This window comes from Nuphar pumila, chromosome 14 (assembly GCF_984573655.1).
Source record: "Nuphar pumila chromosome 14, dmNupPumi1.hap1.1, whole genome shotgun sequence".
Lineage (NCBI taxonomy): Eukaryota > Viridiplantae > Streptophyta > Magnoliopsida > Nymphaeales > Nymphaeaceae > Nuphar > Nuphar pumila.
This window is the reverse complement of record NC_143262.1, coordinates 4,372,960-4,391,843: the sequence shown is the minus strand read 5'-3', so window position 1 is coordinate 4,391,843 and position 18,884 is coordinate 4,372,960. Positions and strand designations below refer to the sequence as shown.

At 34.6% G+C, this 18,884-nt stretch overlaps 1 protein-coding gene across 3 annotated transcripts in view; it reads right to left on the bottom strand.

The window, feature by feature from the left end:
• Positions 1-18,884, bottom strand: part of LOC149816132 (mediator of RNA polymerase II transcription subunit) — a 45,608-nt gene that overhangs the window by 8,402 nt on the left and 18,322 nt on the right. For all 3 annotated transcript variants that reach the window (XM_089986565.1, XM_089986566.1, XM_089986567.1), the window contains 6 exons: positions 18,203-18,443; positions 16,671-16,888; positions 16,362-16,575; positions 15,426-15,706; positions 7,320-7,403; positions 3,921-4,015 (listed from right to left, as the gene is read on the bottom strand). In XM_089986565.1, the coding sequence (XP_089842691.1) occupies positions 3,921-4,015; positions 7,320-7,403; positions 15,426-15,706; positions 16,362-16,575; positions 16,671-16,888; positions 18,203-18,443 (1,133 nt within the window). The remainder of the gene's footprint in view (positions 1-3,920; positions 4,016-7,319; positions 7,404-15,425; positions 15,707-16,361; positions 16,576-16,670; positions 16,889-18,202; positions 18,444-18,884) is intronic.

Genomic DNA, 18,884 nt, shown 5'->3' with positions numbered 1-18,884 from the left:
CATATGATAGAAAGAAAAAGAATATTTTCTTACAAATATAAGTGAAAAGGTCTCCGGATGAGCCATTCTCAGTCTAAGAATAACCATTTTATGAAGTTATTGGGCAAGTTTATGATGCCTTGTAAAAGGAGTAAAAAGCTGAAGAACTACCCCAGCCTAAAAAAGACATACATATCACATTATAGATGGCTAAAAAGAACTAAAATTGCAACCTACTGAAAAATAGAAGTAATGCAGCAAATAGTACACAAACGTGACAAGTGTGACAACTACGTTCAAAAGCAAATATAAGTACAACATACCATACACAACATTACATCAAAGTCAAACTGCAGAGTATCAATTTTCTTCTTATTTAACTAACATACTGTCTCGAAGTGGCACGGAATCCAAGGCACTCCAAATCATAGGCCAAATGCCAATCGAAATGTATTTGAATACTAACAATCTACAAACTTGATACAAGTTGTATGAATAAATGATTTCATTCATAATGAATAATGAAATACATAAAAGAACTAAATACATAAGATCCTAACTACAATACACTAAAAAACATACAAAAGAGTCTAAACCTACCCACCACACTCTCACCTACAATAAGCACACACACACCCATATATATAGAGAAAAGAGATGAAGAGATAGAGTAAAGAGAGGAGAGAGAAAGTCCTCTCTAACCATTGGACTAGAAATCTAATTATTGGGCTTAATTCCCAACACAAATCTAGCTGTGGGGCTGAGTTCCCAACAACTAGACCGTTGGGCAACAACTAATGCAAAGTCAACTTTAGTTGACTTTACAATGCAAGTTGACTTTGCAATGAATATATATGTATATAAATATATATATATATATATATACATATGCAATATATAGTATAAATATTATAAATATATACATATATAGGTATAGATGTACGTATATATAATATATTATATACATAAAAAATGATAGATTAATAACACCCTTCCTCAAACTTACAGTGACACAGTGAGTTTGCAATTACAAAGGAAAACACATTACATAAAATGTCTTCATTGACTTCATCAAGTTCTTTCATTTGTTGCTTCTTTCAAAGATGTGCTTGATATTCAATCATATGCTCTATTATAGAAAGGGGCTTTAGGATCTTAAATATCATCAATATTTGAGAACGTGTAAATAGAGCTAACAAAACATCCCAACCATACACATATATATCATAAAACATCAAATATTTCAAAAATAAATTATATCAGTTATATATTATGGAGAGAGGATGGCCAAAGACACCAAAAATCCAATACATAGAAAATATTTAATAAAACAATTTAACATTTTTAAAAATCATTTTAAAAATTTAATTTTGAAAATCATTAATTTTTCAAATACAATAGTCATTGAGAGACTCACTTGAATAGATAATTTTAAGAAATCATAGTTCTTAATTCATAAGAGAACATAATTGCATATTATCAAAAAGAGAAATGCATGCATAAAATATCTCAAAGATAAGCTCATAAATCCTTAATTACTTTAAAAATTCATGAAAACATGCATTATTCAAAGTCAATACTCACATGTATCTATCATGAAACGCACATTAATGCATAAAAGGCATGGATTTTCAACCAACATCAATACCATGAAGAAATAACTCACAAAAGAGTTTAAATACCAAAACCCCACAAAGGAGAGTAAATTACTCATAGTTAGATTTTCTTTCAAGAACAAATCATTTTTACACAGCAGAAGATATAAGAAATGATTCAACTCATTTAATAAGGATTTAAGAAGATACAAATAATCTTAGATCAATTAATTATTACATTTTAGAAGAAACATTAACCACACAACTAATGCATTTGTGAATGAATCATGCAATAGTTTAGAATCAATGAAAAAGTCACTTATGGACCAATTTTAAGATATAACAATGAAAAACTTTCAATAGACAACACCTTACAAGAAATATGAAGAGATCTAAAATTTTGCAAATATTAAGAAATGATAGTTTATGAATATCAATATATATATATATATGCAAAACAGGCAAGGCAGCCAATCATGAAACAAATTTAAAGTATTCTTAATCATGCAATTAAAGCATTTAATGCAAACTGCATGAAAATATTTCAATAACCATTTCCCATACAAGAACAAATTAGTAAAAAATTAGAAATTTTATGGAGAGATTTAAAAATCCCACAGCACAATGAATGATATTTGCAAATCTCAACAATAGTTCAACCACCACAAGCAATCACCTCACCAGACGTCCAAACCTCAAAAATCAAGTGTATCAACTACTATAACAAGAGTATAATTACAATGCCACTTATGGGCTAAATAAACACACAAAAAGTGTGAATAATCACCGGATGCACAAAACTCACCACATTCAAAACATCTCTTGTCTATATATAATGACACTCAAAATAAGTGTATCAGCTACTAGAACAAGAGTATAATCTCAATGTCACTTATGGGCTAAACAAACACACAAAAGTGTAAATAAGCATCTCTTGTCTACATATAATAACACTCAAAATAGGTGTATCAGCTACTAGAACAAAAGTATAATCTCAATGCCACTTATAGGCTAAACAAACACACAAAAGTGTGAACAAACATATTTTGTCTACATATAATGACACTTAGATACGAGGCATAATAAGATATTGGATACAATATCTTAACACCCTTAAACTTCAGAAAAAAAACTTTCTTCAAATTCACTAACCACCTTAAACCCCATGCCCCAAATCAAGTCTACATTGAACACAGAAAAGCCAAATAGATATAGCTTCAACCCTTCTAGAATTTCATATGGACAAAAAAACCCAAGATTAGGGGGGCAGCAGAAAATACAATAGAAAATCTGAAACTCCCCCAAATCTCCACTAAAAATATGAAAAAATACTGTAAATTCTTCTAAATACTTACTAGACTGAATCCCTACAAAAACCAGCTAAAATCTTTCACACTAGGCCAGGCGTGATGTCATTAACTGAAGTCACCTGGCTCACCTTCAACTTTGCAATCTGAGCCCTCAGACCAGTCATTCATGCTCTGATACCATCTTAATGACTGGTATTCCCTGCAATAAAGAGTTGAAGAAGAAGAAGTGAAGAAGGAAAAAGGGAGACTTGGGTAACTATCAGGCCCTCTCTCTATTTCTTATTCTTTCATTTGACCATAAACAGAGACAAGCATGACCATCATTAAGGGCTATTACAAAACTGGATATTATGGACCTGTTAAGGGCTCATAATATATACAAGTCAAAAAGTCAAAAAATAAACAAGCCAACTACAGAATGTGGACATTATTATGGACCTCCTACAATAACAATCATACCTAGTGTAGTGATTAGCAACCAAAGCATTAGACAAGATCGCAGTAGCAGCAACAAAATTCACTGATTTTTTAAAACATTTTCTGGTTATCATAGAGTTCACCAAAAGGTTCTTGCAAAACATAAGACAACTACCATGAAAAGTTGAAATTCTTCCAAATGGAAATAAGAATTATCATTACACATATGAAATAACTCTTGAATAGCACGTACATAAAAACAAGCAACAATAATGAAACAACTCACTGACCATTAACGAAATAATGCACATGATTCCCTTAACATATAACATTGAGGAAGTCCATGATAAAAATAGACTAATCTTATATGGAGACAGCAGCAGATCACAAAACATAAGACAACTACCATGAAAAGTTGAAATTCTTCCAAATGGAAATAAGAATTATCATTACACATATGAAATAACTCTTGAATAGCACGTACATAAAAACAAGCAACAATAATGAAACAACTCACTGACCATTAACGAAATAATGCACATGATTCCCTTAACATATAACATTGAGGAAGTCCATGATAAAAATAGACTAATCTTATATGGAGACAGCAGCAGATCACCTATATAGAGGAATGAGCCGGTAGTTTAGTATTTCCAATAGAAGAAGAGAAGCCCCAGGCTTGCTAAATATTGACGGAAACCGTTGTGACAGAGTCTGCAGAATATAAAGGAGCAATTCACTAGAAGAATTTAAAATAGAAGAACAAAAGAATAGCAAAATGTGCACGCATAAATTGTATGTACAAAGGAATGATAATGAATTTCAGACCAAGATTAGGCATGGGATGTAGTAACCATGCTCACCAAATTGGATTAATTGTCAGCAATGAGGAAGACAAGATCATCAGCATGCTATTTGATTGACCAGCTGTTGTCCACCAAAATTACATGATCATGAAAGACAACATTAAAAAATTTAAAAAAAAAAATCACACACCCACAACTCAAAAAAAAAAAACAAGAACACTTACAATTGCACTCATTCTGCATTTGTGAATGTTTTATTTAAAGGAGTTGTGTCCATATCAAAGGAGACAATGCCAAGGTTCGTTAAGATTGAAGACCTAGGCCAACACCTAACGATTCAAAATATGGGACAACAATACAGACAAGTGGAATTGGATACCGTTCAATTAAGCAGTTGACAACAATTGCCTCACATAGATCAAAACTTTTATCTGAATTGATTGGGTCAGCCAAATGAACATCCAATCAGCAGATTCAGTGCCATGAAGAGACTTGGGTTTTACTTGGACATATGATGCTTTTGAAAACTCTAGCAATGTCCCTTTGATTCTCTTTCATTATTTTCTCAGCCATCGTATCATGCACATGCATGTCGAAATTCCAAAAGTTCCTTCATTTTCCCAAAACATTAGCAAACTCCATAAAATCACCTATAGTACCTCATACCCTGATCCATGTTACCAAAACAACTGGGCGCAAGAAGCAAGTGTTTTAAAAAATATATTTAATGTGTGAAGTGTTTTAAAAAATATATTTAATGTGTGAAGTGTTTAGAAAGCATACAGCGAAGCAAGTAAGAAGCAATAATGGAAGCGAATAGAAATAACATTGACAAAATAAAGAAAAAAAAGGAGATAAAACCTGTGTTTTTACTTAAATGCATCTTTGAGCCTTTTTACCCAAAATACCCATCATATGTAGGTTTTAAAATCAAAATAATTAAAAAACAACTTCTAAAATGAAAAGTGCATTTCTGACAGCAGTAACAATTCGATTTCATATTAAAGGAAGCGAGCTTCCAACATAATTTTGAAAGCATGAAAGAAGCATTTGGTTTGGTACCTCCAATACAAGCTTCTTGAGAAGCAAGCTTTCGAGACTTTTAGAAGCTTCCAGTAACAATGTGGTGATCACAAGCATTAAAATTTCTAAAATAGCACTAAAGCTTCAAAATTTTCATAAATCATTAGAAAATATCTAAACAACTTTTTCAAACCACAATTCTACTATCAAATACAAAAATTTGAGCCCTAAGCTGCATAATTTCTGATTATCTAATGAAACATTTTAAATTTTCTATGTTTACACCTAACCATTTTGAAATACTATTAAAAACAATAATATCAAGGACCAGGAAAAGTGTGATAAAGACTTGGGAGGGGGAAAGCGAGGGAATATGAAAGAATGTAGGTTGACAAAGGCTGTAGCTCTGTGAAGAAAAAAGTTAAGAGATGAAACTCGCAAGGCTATGTATGTAGCGGGGATAAGGCTTGATGATGATGACAAAAACAGAAGAATGTCTTGAGAGTTTTAAACAATTCATAGCCCATTCTAGTGCTAATTTAACATGCAATTCAGCATCAAAGGCTAAATGGGAAGGGCTTTTTAGCATGTTTAGCATTCTCCTCTGTCCTTGCACTGACCTCCAGTCCATCTGTTCATGCAAATCCATCACAATGCTCTTTTCTTGTCTCCAAGGCAGTTTATACTTTTTGCCTCTGTTTTGCAAGCATGTGTTCTTCCTATTGAAGTTTTGTTCTGGTACTCCATTCATGTGCAACATCATATTTTCTGACTGCACACAATGCTTGGTCTTGGTTCTGGTGCCTCTTTGATAATAGGATACTTAGCTAATTCTTTGTTACGGAAGTTTCTCAACTAAGTCAGGAATTCCCAATGGTGCTTTAAATTTCACATGTTTGGCTATCCAACTTCAAATTCTCGGTGGAAGATTTTTCACAGCATTAGTTGCCTACATCATCGGCGATTCATTCAAGAGCTCATCGAATAGAGGCAATTTAGAAGTTTTAAAATGGAAACCTATGAGAAAAATCCAAGGGAAGACACATTCACATATGCATAGCTAAGCACATAGATTCACACTTCAACTAAGATTTATCAATCATAACATCTTACAACTGTTAATCAAGCTTTACATGACAAGGTTATATCTTATGAGTTTCAACTTATGATCTACCTCCCACAACACGAGCAAAAACGAGAACAAAATGGAAAATCTTTTTAAGCTCTTAATAAAATATATAGGCAAATATATAGAAATATGTTATGTATTACATATAAAAACACATAATGCATAAATGCACAAAAATGCACATATAAACACATCACATATGCATGTATACATGTATGAATGCGTAGATGTGTGCATGTATGCATCAGATTATCACAAACCTCTCAAAGAGTCAAATGGATAAGGTTCAAATTCATACAAAACAAATATAAATACCTACACAATTGGGGCCAGCCAATTAGTCAACCAACATAAGTGGGGTGGCTAATCCATGAAACTCAATTATATCAGAGATAACATAATGTTAGATCTACTGAAAAGATACTTGCAAGTTGCAACGAAATGTTTCAGAATTGAATTTCACAAGGACAAATTACATTGTGAAGAATGTCAAGTTCAAACACATAGCAGGATAGATGGACTTACTATCTTAACTACGGGACCCAATCTCAAACCAGGGCCAATTCCCCAGAATTGCCCCTGGTACGAAAATGATCTTGCAGCAAAAAAAAAACTTCAGCTATTGCCAATTACAAGGAAAGCTCTAACTATGAATAACGCATGCATAAATAGAAAGTGGTAGACACAAAATACATGTCTAAAATATGGAAGTGCATGACCTTTGTCAAGTATAACAAATTTAGTGAATGATTCTCTACATGGATAAGAGTACAGAAAATTCAAAAGGTGGTGGCTGTGAGGGGGAAGGCGACACCTGGATTTGAACTGGGGAAAAAGGATTTGCAGCCCCTAGCCTTACCACTCGGCCATGACACCAAAAAACAAATGGGCATAAATACTCTTTTTTGGAAAGGTTACTGAATTATGAACCTTTAATTTTTATTGGATTTGCACAGCACAGAATATGTTCCTTCTACCAAACTTGAAACTAACTGCTTTCAAACAAAAGAATCATGCAATGAACTTAACCAAGAAAGCAACTTTTGGCATAGGAACTTACATTAAAATGTAGACGAAATAATGAGTGAGGCGCAATCAGCAAAATCCTCGTATATGTTTCAACCAACGAAATGCTAGGAATGACCTAAAAAAGTTGAGAAAGAAGTCATTAGTTGATTAGCTATAAACATTCATGAAACAAAGCCACAAAATAAAGAAAATTAAAAAGACGCAAAGGAGATAACAGTGATGTTTCTTTAAAACGTTTAACTAGAGAAATAAATTGATGCATGAGAGGTTTATCATGAGCTATAATCAGTGTACAGTTTGATGACGATACAAAAAAGTAGAGTTTAACCTTTTGTAAGTTTTAGCCTACAAAATTAAATGGAATTTTTATCTAGTCTCACTTTATGAACTTAATGAAAAACCATAATAACTGATTTCTCTCCAAAGTTTCCTTTTCTTCTATGTCACGTGGATGTGGATGTGGATGCGGGTACAGGATACGATGGGGATTAGCTTGGTACGATACGGCAATTTTCAAAAATTAGGATTCAGGGACAAGGTCGTACATATATTATATATTTATATATTTATATAATTATATAATATATATTAACCATTAAAATTTTTAAAAATATATATTTATAAGTATATGTTTTATTGTGCCAGGCACCGTGTCATGCATGTACCATATTGAATGTGTCAAATGCCGTGTCATTCATGCCAGACACCATATTGAGTGTGCCGGACAGCGTGTCTGTGTGCCGGATATGTGTGATGTTGTTAAAATGTACCCATCAATTGTTGTAATTAGACATATTTTATATATATAAAAGATGATACATATACATATATGGTATATATGTATATGTATCCTCCTATTTATATATATAAAATATATATTTTCCTTTTGTTTAGCCGTAGGGGTATTTTAGTCTTTTCCTCTGTTTTACGCACATTCACTTTATGAATGTGATTGTAATTTATTTTATTTTTATTTTTCTTTTATTTTTATTTCTTTTTTCTCAAGTACCAAAAGGTACCTTGGGGGGCCCACTCAAATAGACGTTGGGCCCCTTCCAACGTTGGAGGGGCTCCAACGTCTATGAGTGGAGCCACTCCAAGGCTCCTTTTTGTTGTTATAAATAGGGGCTCTCCCCTTTGTATTTCTTACTTCTTGAGGGAGCTTATGCTCCATTGTAATGGGGTTTTTACCCCTTCTCCATTATTCTTCAATGATATGCAACTTATGACTTTATGTCATATTTTTCCCTTTTTATGGGTTTTATGTGTTAGCACATTATGTGCTTATGTTGTTTCCCTTTAATGGGTATATTTGCACTCCACGTGCATAAGTATGGGTTCATTATTGAACCCAATGTATTCCAAGTCACTTTCTAACATGGTATCATAGCAAGGTTGAGATCGAGTTGCTCTTTGGTGCATCGGGAAGCGTAGTATTCAAGAATTTGTTAAAGAAAAATGGTGAAGTATTCATTTCTCTCTATTGTCTTTCTTATAGTTATTCGGTATGCATTCTATTTCTTTGAGTATTGTATGAAGAATGGAATATGTTCTTTTCTTTATGTGTGATTTTTGTCATTATGTCTTTTTTGAGTTTCTTGCTACTCCATTGAATCGTTTTCGTATGTTTTTCTTTGAAAAACTTTAAATGATAACTTGTTTGGCGAAAAATTAGATATATGATTGCTCAAAACTTGCTTTAATGGGTCGGTAAAAATTTATGACCGTTGGAACTTTGAATTTACATTTTAAACCTAACCTTGTTTATGAAAATACCTTTATATGAATGTTTAGTCTTTAAAGAAAGGTATGTTAAGATTAAAATGCTTGTGAAATATAGTTTTTTGAAAAATGTTTGGCATATATGAAAAATTTCATATTATGTGTCCGTTTTATATGAGCAACATTTAATTAAAAAAGTTTTTTTTAATACCGGTTGAATTAAGTTTTAAAATGGTCTTATGGAATATGGTGATTTTCTTTCCATCTTTACACTCTTAAGGATGTTTTCAACATTTAGAGAGTTCTCTCTCTTTTCAATAAGAGACATTTATATTTTTATGTTGTGATTGTCTCTTGTGGGTTTTGGTGTTTGCCCTTTTGTTTGTTCATTTGTGAATGTTGTAAGTGCTTAATGCACTCTTTTGCTTTTCCGCATATTTCATTACAAAAGTTATGGTCTTCACTAATGTTTATTGTGTACTTATTTCATTAGGAGTAGGTAATAATCTATTAAGTCATGTTTTTCGATAAAACTTAAGAGTGTTAAATTTTTCCTCAATAAATGTTTACTTTTTATTTAAGCCATAGTACAATCTTATTTATCATAAGGTTTTGTTAATGAATCTATTTTGTTGGGATTTCTTCCACTTTAATGGAGTTTTCTCCTTCTTTGGGAGTTGTATATGTTTGTTTGTTCAAACTCTCCTTAAGGAGCCTTTCGGTCCTTATAATCTTCTTGTGAGTATATACACTTTTATGAAGATTTCATGATTGTTTATCATTTTTAAGTTGAAATAGTAGATTTCATAAGTTTTTCAAAATTCACCATCTTTATGAATGCCTATATTGGCCTAAGTTTGTTATTTTTGAACTTCACCAACTTCACCGTTTAATTGCACCTTATGTCTTTCATAGTTAAGGCTTGTTTGTTCCAAATCGGTTCATACACATGATGTTGCTTAATATTTCATGTTATGTTGCATAGTAAGCCTTTTTTGGTGTACAAGACTTCTTTTGAAGATTAAGCATAATTCGTGGTTATGCAAAATTGTTTTGATGGATTATATTGGACCTTTGATTTAATTTGTTAATCGGTCCTCTTTGTAAAAAAATTTTATTTGGAAAATGATTCCTTATGTGTTTATTGCCCTTTTGTGGCATTTATGTTTGTCCATCACATGTTATTTAATGCATCATTGTTTTGGCCTTATTATTGTTTTATTAGAGATGTTTGTTGAGGTGAGTTATGGGCACCTCGTGTTATATCATTTTAGATCGTCCAAATTGTCATATTATAGATGGTGGTTGAGGTGAGTTATGGGCACCTTGGGACTCTAGAATGATTTGGTATATGATCTCTAATTATGAGTGTGACACTCGTTGTTATGTCTTTTTAGATTGTCCACTTACCATATTATAGATGGTGGTTGAGGTGAGTTATGGGCACCTTGGGACTCTAGAATGATTTGATATATGAGTGTGTCACTAGTTTGTTCTTGTGCCATTGATATTATGGATGCTTCTAAGTAAATGTGATGGACATATGGTATTTGAAACCTTAAATGTTTTAAGGTACATTTAAAATCAAGATGTTTTGGGATTATAGCCCAACCTTTTATTTGTTTATGAATCTTATGAGCGCATTTGCACATTTGTGATTCCGTATGTTGTGCTCGTTGTGCACATGTGTTCTTGTGATTTTGCACAAGTATTCTAAGTGTTCTTGGTGTGTGTATGTTCACACATTTGTTCTCAAGAATTTTATTTTATCGATTATAGTATCTTGTTGAAGATATTTTTTACATGCATGTTATTGTTATGAGAATTCATTTTAAAAGGAGTATTGTTTTATTCGAGGTTTATTTTCATTACAAGTTTATTGCCTCAAAAGTCTTTTCCTTTTATGCCCATTATCTAAGTGTCATCATATGTAGACAAGAATTTTATTACACCTTCGTGTGTTTTTAGCCCTTTGTTGGCTTTTGCTCTCTTGGTCTAGTAGCTGAACACACTTGTCTTGAGTGTTTTTATATGTAGACAAGGCATGTTGATTCACACCATGGTGTATGATTTTTAGCGTATGTTGGCGTATGTTGGCGTTTGTGTCCTTGTTCTAGTCGCTTAAGATGTATGCCCATGGTTGGCTTATTTCATTCATTTCAAGTGCTATCATATGTAGACAAGAGATGTATTATGTTTTAGCCCATGGTTGGCTTATTACTCTTGTTCTAGTAGCCGAACATACTTGGTTTTAAGTGTATTTTTTACGTAGACAAGAGATACTTTTTAGTCCATGTTGGCATGTATTCTCTTGTTCTTGTCGTAAATGCACTTATTTCAAGTATTATTATATGTAGACAAGAGGTTCTTTTACACACCTTTGTGTGTGTCCTTGGCCTTTAATGGCTTTATATTCTTGATCTAGTAGCTTATACACTTGATTTATGGGTTTTGGAGGACTAATGAGGAAGATGTTTGTAATGGATAAACTATTGTTGAAATTGGCAAAATTTCATTCATGACTTGTGTTTTTCAAGTAAATCATCTTTTTGATTGATTTCTTAGCATTTAATCTATATATTAAGTGCTTATGGTTTTTGCCACCCTTATATGTAAAATGTTTTTTTTATTAAGTGTGACTTTCATAAATGTTTTTAAAAACCTTGTGAACTCTTGGGTTTATTTTGCCTAAAGTATGCTTGGAGACTTCGTTTCTCTTTTTTGGAACTTCACTACATGTTTGAAGCATGTTTTACTTCTTTGAGTATCAATTCATATTATGATTCGTATATGCATATGCTCTTTATGGCCTTTTTGGGGCTCTCATTCAATAAAGCATATGTCTGTTATGCCTCTTCGTAGGCTTCTTGTGGTATCCCTTAGTGGATCATTTTGTTATTCCCCATTATGGGGTTATATTTGTCCAGTGGTGGACCTTATGAATGCATTATGCATTCTTGCAATTTTTGCATAATTTGCTTCCGCTCATTTTGTTTTAACATAATGTATGATTTAGAAACTTTGGTTTTCTAAATTTTTCGTTTCATACTAAAGTAACTATCATATTATGCATAAATTTTGCACCTTGTTAGGAATGTTCCTTTTTTAGTAAAGTGCAAAGATATTGTTTACTTGTTCTTTGTTGTTTTCTTTTCTCAGGATCTTGGAGATAGGACAAAGGAAAGTACCTTGGATGGTTCGGGAAATGGGTTCATCATTTGAAGACAATTGGAGGAAGGCTATTTCAAGTTTCATTGCATCCTTGCCGAACCCTCTTGGAGTCGCCGAAGCCTCGTGGAGTTTTGCCCTTTTTTTCAATCTTTTCGTTTCCTTGCAAAGCTTGAGGGGGGGTGTTAAAATGTACCCATCAATTGTTGTAATTAGACATATTTTATATATATAAAAGATGATACATATACATATATGGTATATATGTATATGTATCCTCCTATTTATATATATAAAATATATATTTTCCTTTTGTTTAGCCGTAGGGGTATTTTAGTCTTTTCCTCTGTTTTACGCACATTCACTTTATGAATGTGATTGTAATTTATTTTCTTTTTCTTTTTCTTTTATTTTTATTTCTTTTTTCTCAAGTACCAAAAGGTACCTTGGGGGGCCCACTCAAATAGACGTTGGGCTATGAGTGGAGCCCCTCCAAGGCTCCTTTTTGTTGTTATAAATAGGGGCTCTCCCCTTTGTATTTCTTACTTCTTGAGGGAGCTTATGCTCCATTGTAATGGGGTTTTTACCCCTTCTCCATTATTCTTCAATGATATGCAACTTATGACTTTATGTCATATTTTTCCCTTTTTATGGGTTTTATGTGTTAGCACATTATGTGCTTATGTTGTTTCCCTTTAATGGGTATATTTGCACTCCACGTGCATAAGTATGGGTTCATTATTGAACCCAATGTATTCCAAGTCACTTTCTAACAGATGCATTATGTCAACGTGTCAAACACGGTGTTGCCCGTGTCCTTTGCATGTCGCACTGAATCCCGTATCTGGATCCGTGTCGTATCGTACCAACGTGTGATTCGCCCCTTGAGGGGTGTGTCCCTGTGACATAGTCACATAGCTTTTCTTTATTTCAATTCCATCCATCCGACTAAAGCAGTAGGATATAATAAAATCTATGTCACATGGGTGCGGGTGCGGGTGCGGGGATTCGGCACTTCCAAAAAACCCGAGTGTGGGGGTGTGGCAGGGGAAAATGTAATATATATATATATAGTGTATATGTATGAATGTATGGTAGGCTGGTAGCTCTTAAGGTCCATGACATTTATGCATGTTAGTACGTTCACCACAATTTTATGCCCCTAACAAATTTAAAAATTGATATGGTGATTAGGTGTATTAATTGTCACAATTATGGACATTTTAGTAATTTTTATTAGGAAAACATATTAATAATTGTGCATTTTGAATGCACAGCTAATAAGTGTAACTTATTTTTACACAAAATTGCAAAAATAGCTATTGGTGTCCATTAATGCATGGAACTGCCAAGTCATTTTTAAACTTCAAGGGTGTATTTTATGGTCATTGTTTTTGCCACTGGTGTCCATTAATGCATGAAACTTTGGGAGAGGGTGATTGAGTCTAGGTTGAGGAAGGTTGTCATGATATCGGAGAATCAATTTGGTTTTATGCCTGGAAGATCAACTATGGAAGCTATACATCTTCTTAGACAACTTATTGAAAGATATAGAGAGAGGAACAAAGATTTGCATATGGTTTTTATTGATTTAGAGAAGGCATACGATAGAGTACCTAAGGACGTTCTCTGGTGGACAATGATGAAGAAAGGTGTTTCTCTCAAGTACATTAGTATAATTAAAGATATGTATGAAGGAGTAGTAACCAATGTCCGCTCTTGTGGAGGGGTGACAACCAATTTTCCGATAACGGTTGGGTTACATCAAGGATCTGCTTTAAGCCCTTTCCTATTTGCGATAGTGATGGATGAGCTTATGAGATCAATTCAAGAAAATGTACCGTGGTGTATGTTGTTTGCTGATGATATTGTTTTGATTGATGAGTCTAGAGATGGGGTTAATGCTAAGTTAGAATTATGGAGACAGACATTGGAAGCTAGAGGTTTTAAGTTGAGTAAGAGTAAGACTGAATATATGGAATGTCGGTTTAGTAAGCAACGAAGTAGTGATGAGAGTGTAGTGAAGCTTGGTGAGCAAGAAATACCGGTGAATGATTATTTCAAATATTTGGGATCCATCATTCAAAAGTATGGAGAAATTGATGGAGATGTAAATCATAGGATAAAGGTTGGGTGGATGAAATGGAAAAGTGCAACTGGAGTGTTGTGCGATCGTAGAATGCCATTGCGGTTGAAGGGAAAGTTTTATAGGACGACTATTAGACCCGCTTTACTATATGGTACAGAATGTTGGGCTGCCAAGAGACATCATATTCAAAAAATGAGTGTAGCTGAGATGCGGATGCTTAGATGGATGTGTGGAAATACAATAAAAGATAAGATTCGGAACGAAGAGATACGTAAGAAGGTAGGTGTTGCACCCATTGAAAATAAGATGCGAGAGAATCGTTTACGGTGGTTTGGACATATTCGGCGAAGGCCTAATGATGCTCCAGTTAGAAGGTTGGAGAAATGGGAAAATATATTAGTTAAAAGAGGTCGGGGTAGGCCTAGGAAGACTTGGATGGAGATGATAGGAAAGGATATGAATGCTTTGAACCTCACCGAGGACATGGCGTTGGATAGAAATGATTGGAGGAAAAGGATTCATGTGGAAGACCCAAAATGAATTTCTTTTTTGGTTCATATCGCTGACCCCAATTGTTTTGGGATGAAGGCGTAGTTGTTGTTGTTGTTGTTGTTGTTTTTGCCCTGGCAGGAAGGGGGGTCCGGGGGCTCCCTCCGGCGCGGGTCCCGTTGCGCGGTCAGCGGGCGGGGGTCCGGGGGGGGGGGTATAGGGGGGCAGCGCCCCCCCCCCCCCCCAAAGAATTTTTTTTTAAATTCCGCAGCCCATTTCATAGGGAAAAAAAATTTTAAAAACAAATCCAAAAAATGGACAAAAATGACCCTGGGTGCGGTCAACGCACCCAGGGTCGGGTTGGCCGCACCCGCACCGAGTCGCGTCAACGCGGGTGCGACACCCTGCTAGCCGAATCCCTGTGACATAGAATAAAATTGCAAGCATAAATTTGAATAAAGAAAGAAAAATCAAAATGACAAACAGCAGCACATCACATTTTTTGCTCACAGGGTCCAAATTGCAAGATGCATGCATTTTTCCTGAATTTCTATACAACAGAGAATCATGAAGCCCAAGAATATAGCTTGGATAGGAACCCAATTTGCTCCTAAAACATTGAACATAAAGTATTTAAAAACTAAACATATTCACCAACATGTCAGATACCTGCCCTTGAAATAAGACATCTTCGATCTTTGAAGACAAAATCAGTAACAGATGGATTGAAAGGCCAGATAAGAATGTCATTGGCAAAGGGCATGAGTCACGCATCACCATCATCCTCTCATTAGGTTGAATGGATACTGGCTGCAATAACTCACTAACACCAGCAGAATTCAGCCAATTCATCAAGGTGTCGCAGGCAGATTGGACCATTGTATGTGAAAGTACCCAAAACATCCCGAGTGATCTATCATCTAAATTCACATAATCTAGCATGCGCTCCCCTTAAGAATGAAAATCCAAGCAAGAGACAAGTTAGGCACCTATAAACAACACTATAGGAGAAACATGCAATGACATTGTCAGAAGTTTGAACACACTTGTTTGATGTAATAAAAAGCTTGCAACAAGAATGAATAGAACAAAGACCAGAAAATGCACTCATAACTAAAAATAGAATTTCACAACAGATGATGGTGCATAATGGAAGTTTCAAAATGATAATGCATTTCAAGAACTGGATCTGTCTTCTAAATGAATTTCATAAATGAACCAAATAATTTTATTTCATTAACAAAAAAAGTACTGAGATTAAGTTATTCTCCTTTCATGAATGACAAGCTATGAAGAACTAAACAAGTGTTTGTATCACACCAGCTCAATCAACAGAGTCAAGGACCGTAAGACTGAACCAGCAACTTGCAGAAAAAAAATGCTTCAGCACTAGTTGCTTTCCCTACTGTGTCAAATACACATAGTATCTTACCTGAGGCACCTATGAGCCTCAAGTCTGATTTCATTTATTAGATGCATGTGCAAAGCTCTGCTTAGCTGTTAAGCAATACTTAATCAAGCAGCTATAAAAGGTCTACTCAAGAGATAATAGACTACATTGTCATCAAACCATGAGATATTTGGATAGCATACTAATAAAAATACCTTTTGCAAATGGCCTCCACCATTCTTCTATTTGCTTTCCCTTTTGAATCTGTTCAGGGTTCAAATAATCCCTGATTGAAGGGTTGGATGACCGTATCCGCAATGACTGGATGCTACATACAAAGTCGAGAAGGATGCTCCAAGGATTAACCATGTTCTGATCAGAATTTCTCTCTTCCCATTGAAATGATATAATCTTTCTAATTGTCTCCATCTAACCAGCAAAATTATTGCATTACATTTGGTAATTCCCTATAACAACCAACTGTAACAATTCTAAGGAACTGCAAGACGCTGATAAAGACTAACCTTTTTGGGGTCTTGATTCAAAGCATTTGTCACAACCTCTAAGCGGATCATCTGAGTCAGCAGCCATGCAACATGGTTACTACGAGTAAATTGTTGATCACCTTTCGTAACACGAAGTACAAGCTTGTCGACAAAATCCAGGAAATCAATATGCCCATTCTTCATAAAAAAGAACAAAATATCTGAAAAAATAAGCCACTCCTGCCAGCAATTTGCTTCTGCAAAGGCCAAATTCAAACTGCCAAATGACTTTTGTAATAAAAGATGCAGACCAACTCAAAAAAAATATCAACAAAATGTGAAGAATTCATGACATAGTTCATCGCATATCATCCTATTAAAATTGAAAGACTCTTAAAGGATGACTTACACCAGGCACAGCATAAAAAATGAAACACTGAAAATGGTGGAAATGGACTACTTTGGAGTTTGGACCATCCATTTCAAAATATACCACCAAATATAGACAACTAAGACAGTGGACCACAATGGACTAATTTGGAATTTTGGATCATCACACCAAAAACACCGCATCCCTAGTTGCCACAAATGATAAAACTCAAAAGACAACCTTATTCACAAAATCGAGGAAGTTGACATTGTAAAAAAATAAATAAATAAAAAACTGCAAAGTGAGCCATTCTTACCAGCAGTCTATCTATTTCTAAAGACCCAAATTAGAACTACCAAATGAATTCTGCAATAAGAAGATGTAAAGCAAATGAAACAGACGTCAAAAGAAGCAATGAAGTTCAGCTTAACTTGCACCAATTTTCACTGCCCAATAAAAATAAATGGCACGCTAGCATGACACCCTCCCCCAAAACCATCAGATTGCTCCCACTACTCTCCCCCTTCCCCTCCTTCCCCAGCCTACCCTTGCACCACACGTTTGTATACAAGCCACCCAAGTCTGCAATCTTCAAGTTCACTTGGTACAGCTCGTAGCAGGCTTGACCTCAGGTCAGCTAAGCTCTAACCACTTCTATTAAAGAAAAAAAATTAAACTTGTAAAATAGTGACAGGATAAGATTTCAAATCATCACCTCTCTCACTTGTAAGAACTACAAGGTAGCCAGTACAAAAATAGTTCGCTTCTGTTCATATATGCACACATTTCATTTTGCAAATATAACCATTGGGACAGAGATCGTAAGTACGGCAGGCTTAGCCAGCACGACTATGTCTTTGATTATGAGGGTGGTTTCCCGTCCTTCATGGAAAAAAAACAATAATTAAGACCCTAAATAAGCCCGAGCTCAGGCTCAATCTTGTCTCATTTATCAAAAGAACAAGTTCGAGCTCTTCTGAGGAGCTCAACTTGCTGCCCAACCTCCAACCCCCACAGACCCACACACATTGGTACCATTGATTACAGGTGTGTGGTGCTGGGTTGTGGATCAATAACTGTTAAATATCCTAGTATGACAGGTAGGAGGATCAAGCACACGTAAATGCCCACCTGCCCGCATGCACACGCACAAACACATACACATGTATATCAGCCACTCAATGCAGGAAAAGACACTTGCCTGAATTTGAACATTTCAACAGCTCCATTATTCTGCCAATGACAGCCTCACAAATCATTTCAGTAGAAAAAGCAACACCAGAAACTGCTACTTGTTGTTGAGCCTGTGGCCTATAACAAGGAGCAACAACAAGCACACGTCTCCACCAATCTGGAGATGGAGTAGCACGCAGAGCATGTCTTAGGCAACGAAGAGCTCTTTCCCAATCCACGCTTTCTTTCTGAATCATTGTTGCAAGATCCTACAACAAAGGAATTTTTATTAATAATAAATTTAACATGGGTGTCTATCTGACAAAATCCAGGATATCCCACATGAAGAAGACATACTGCTTTAACACTAAAATCAATGAGAATCATGAAGTGGCAAGACTTGAAATAACTACCATGCCACATTAATGTTCTATGACATCACTGGCATATATATATATATATATATATATATATATATATATATATATATATATATATATATATATATATATGTCAACATGTGCCAGGTGTCATTCATGTTGCAGTTCTTCGGCCCAAAACATGACACATGTTTAATGGGCCTGCACGTTGAGACAGGCTGTCGCTTTGTGCCACACAACATTTACAAGTTAATCTTTTTTTCATGCCTGTAAGATTTGACACATCATATTGCTTCGCTCATGGTAACATTGTAGCTCTCACAAAGATAG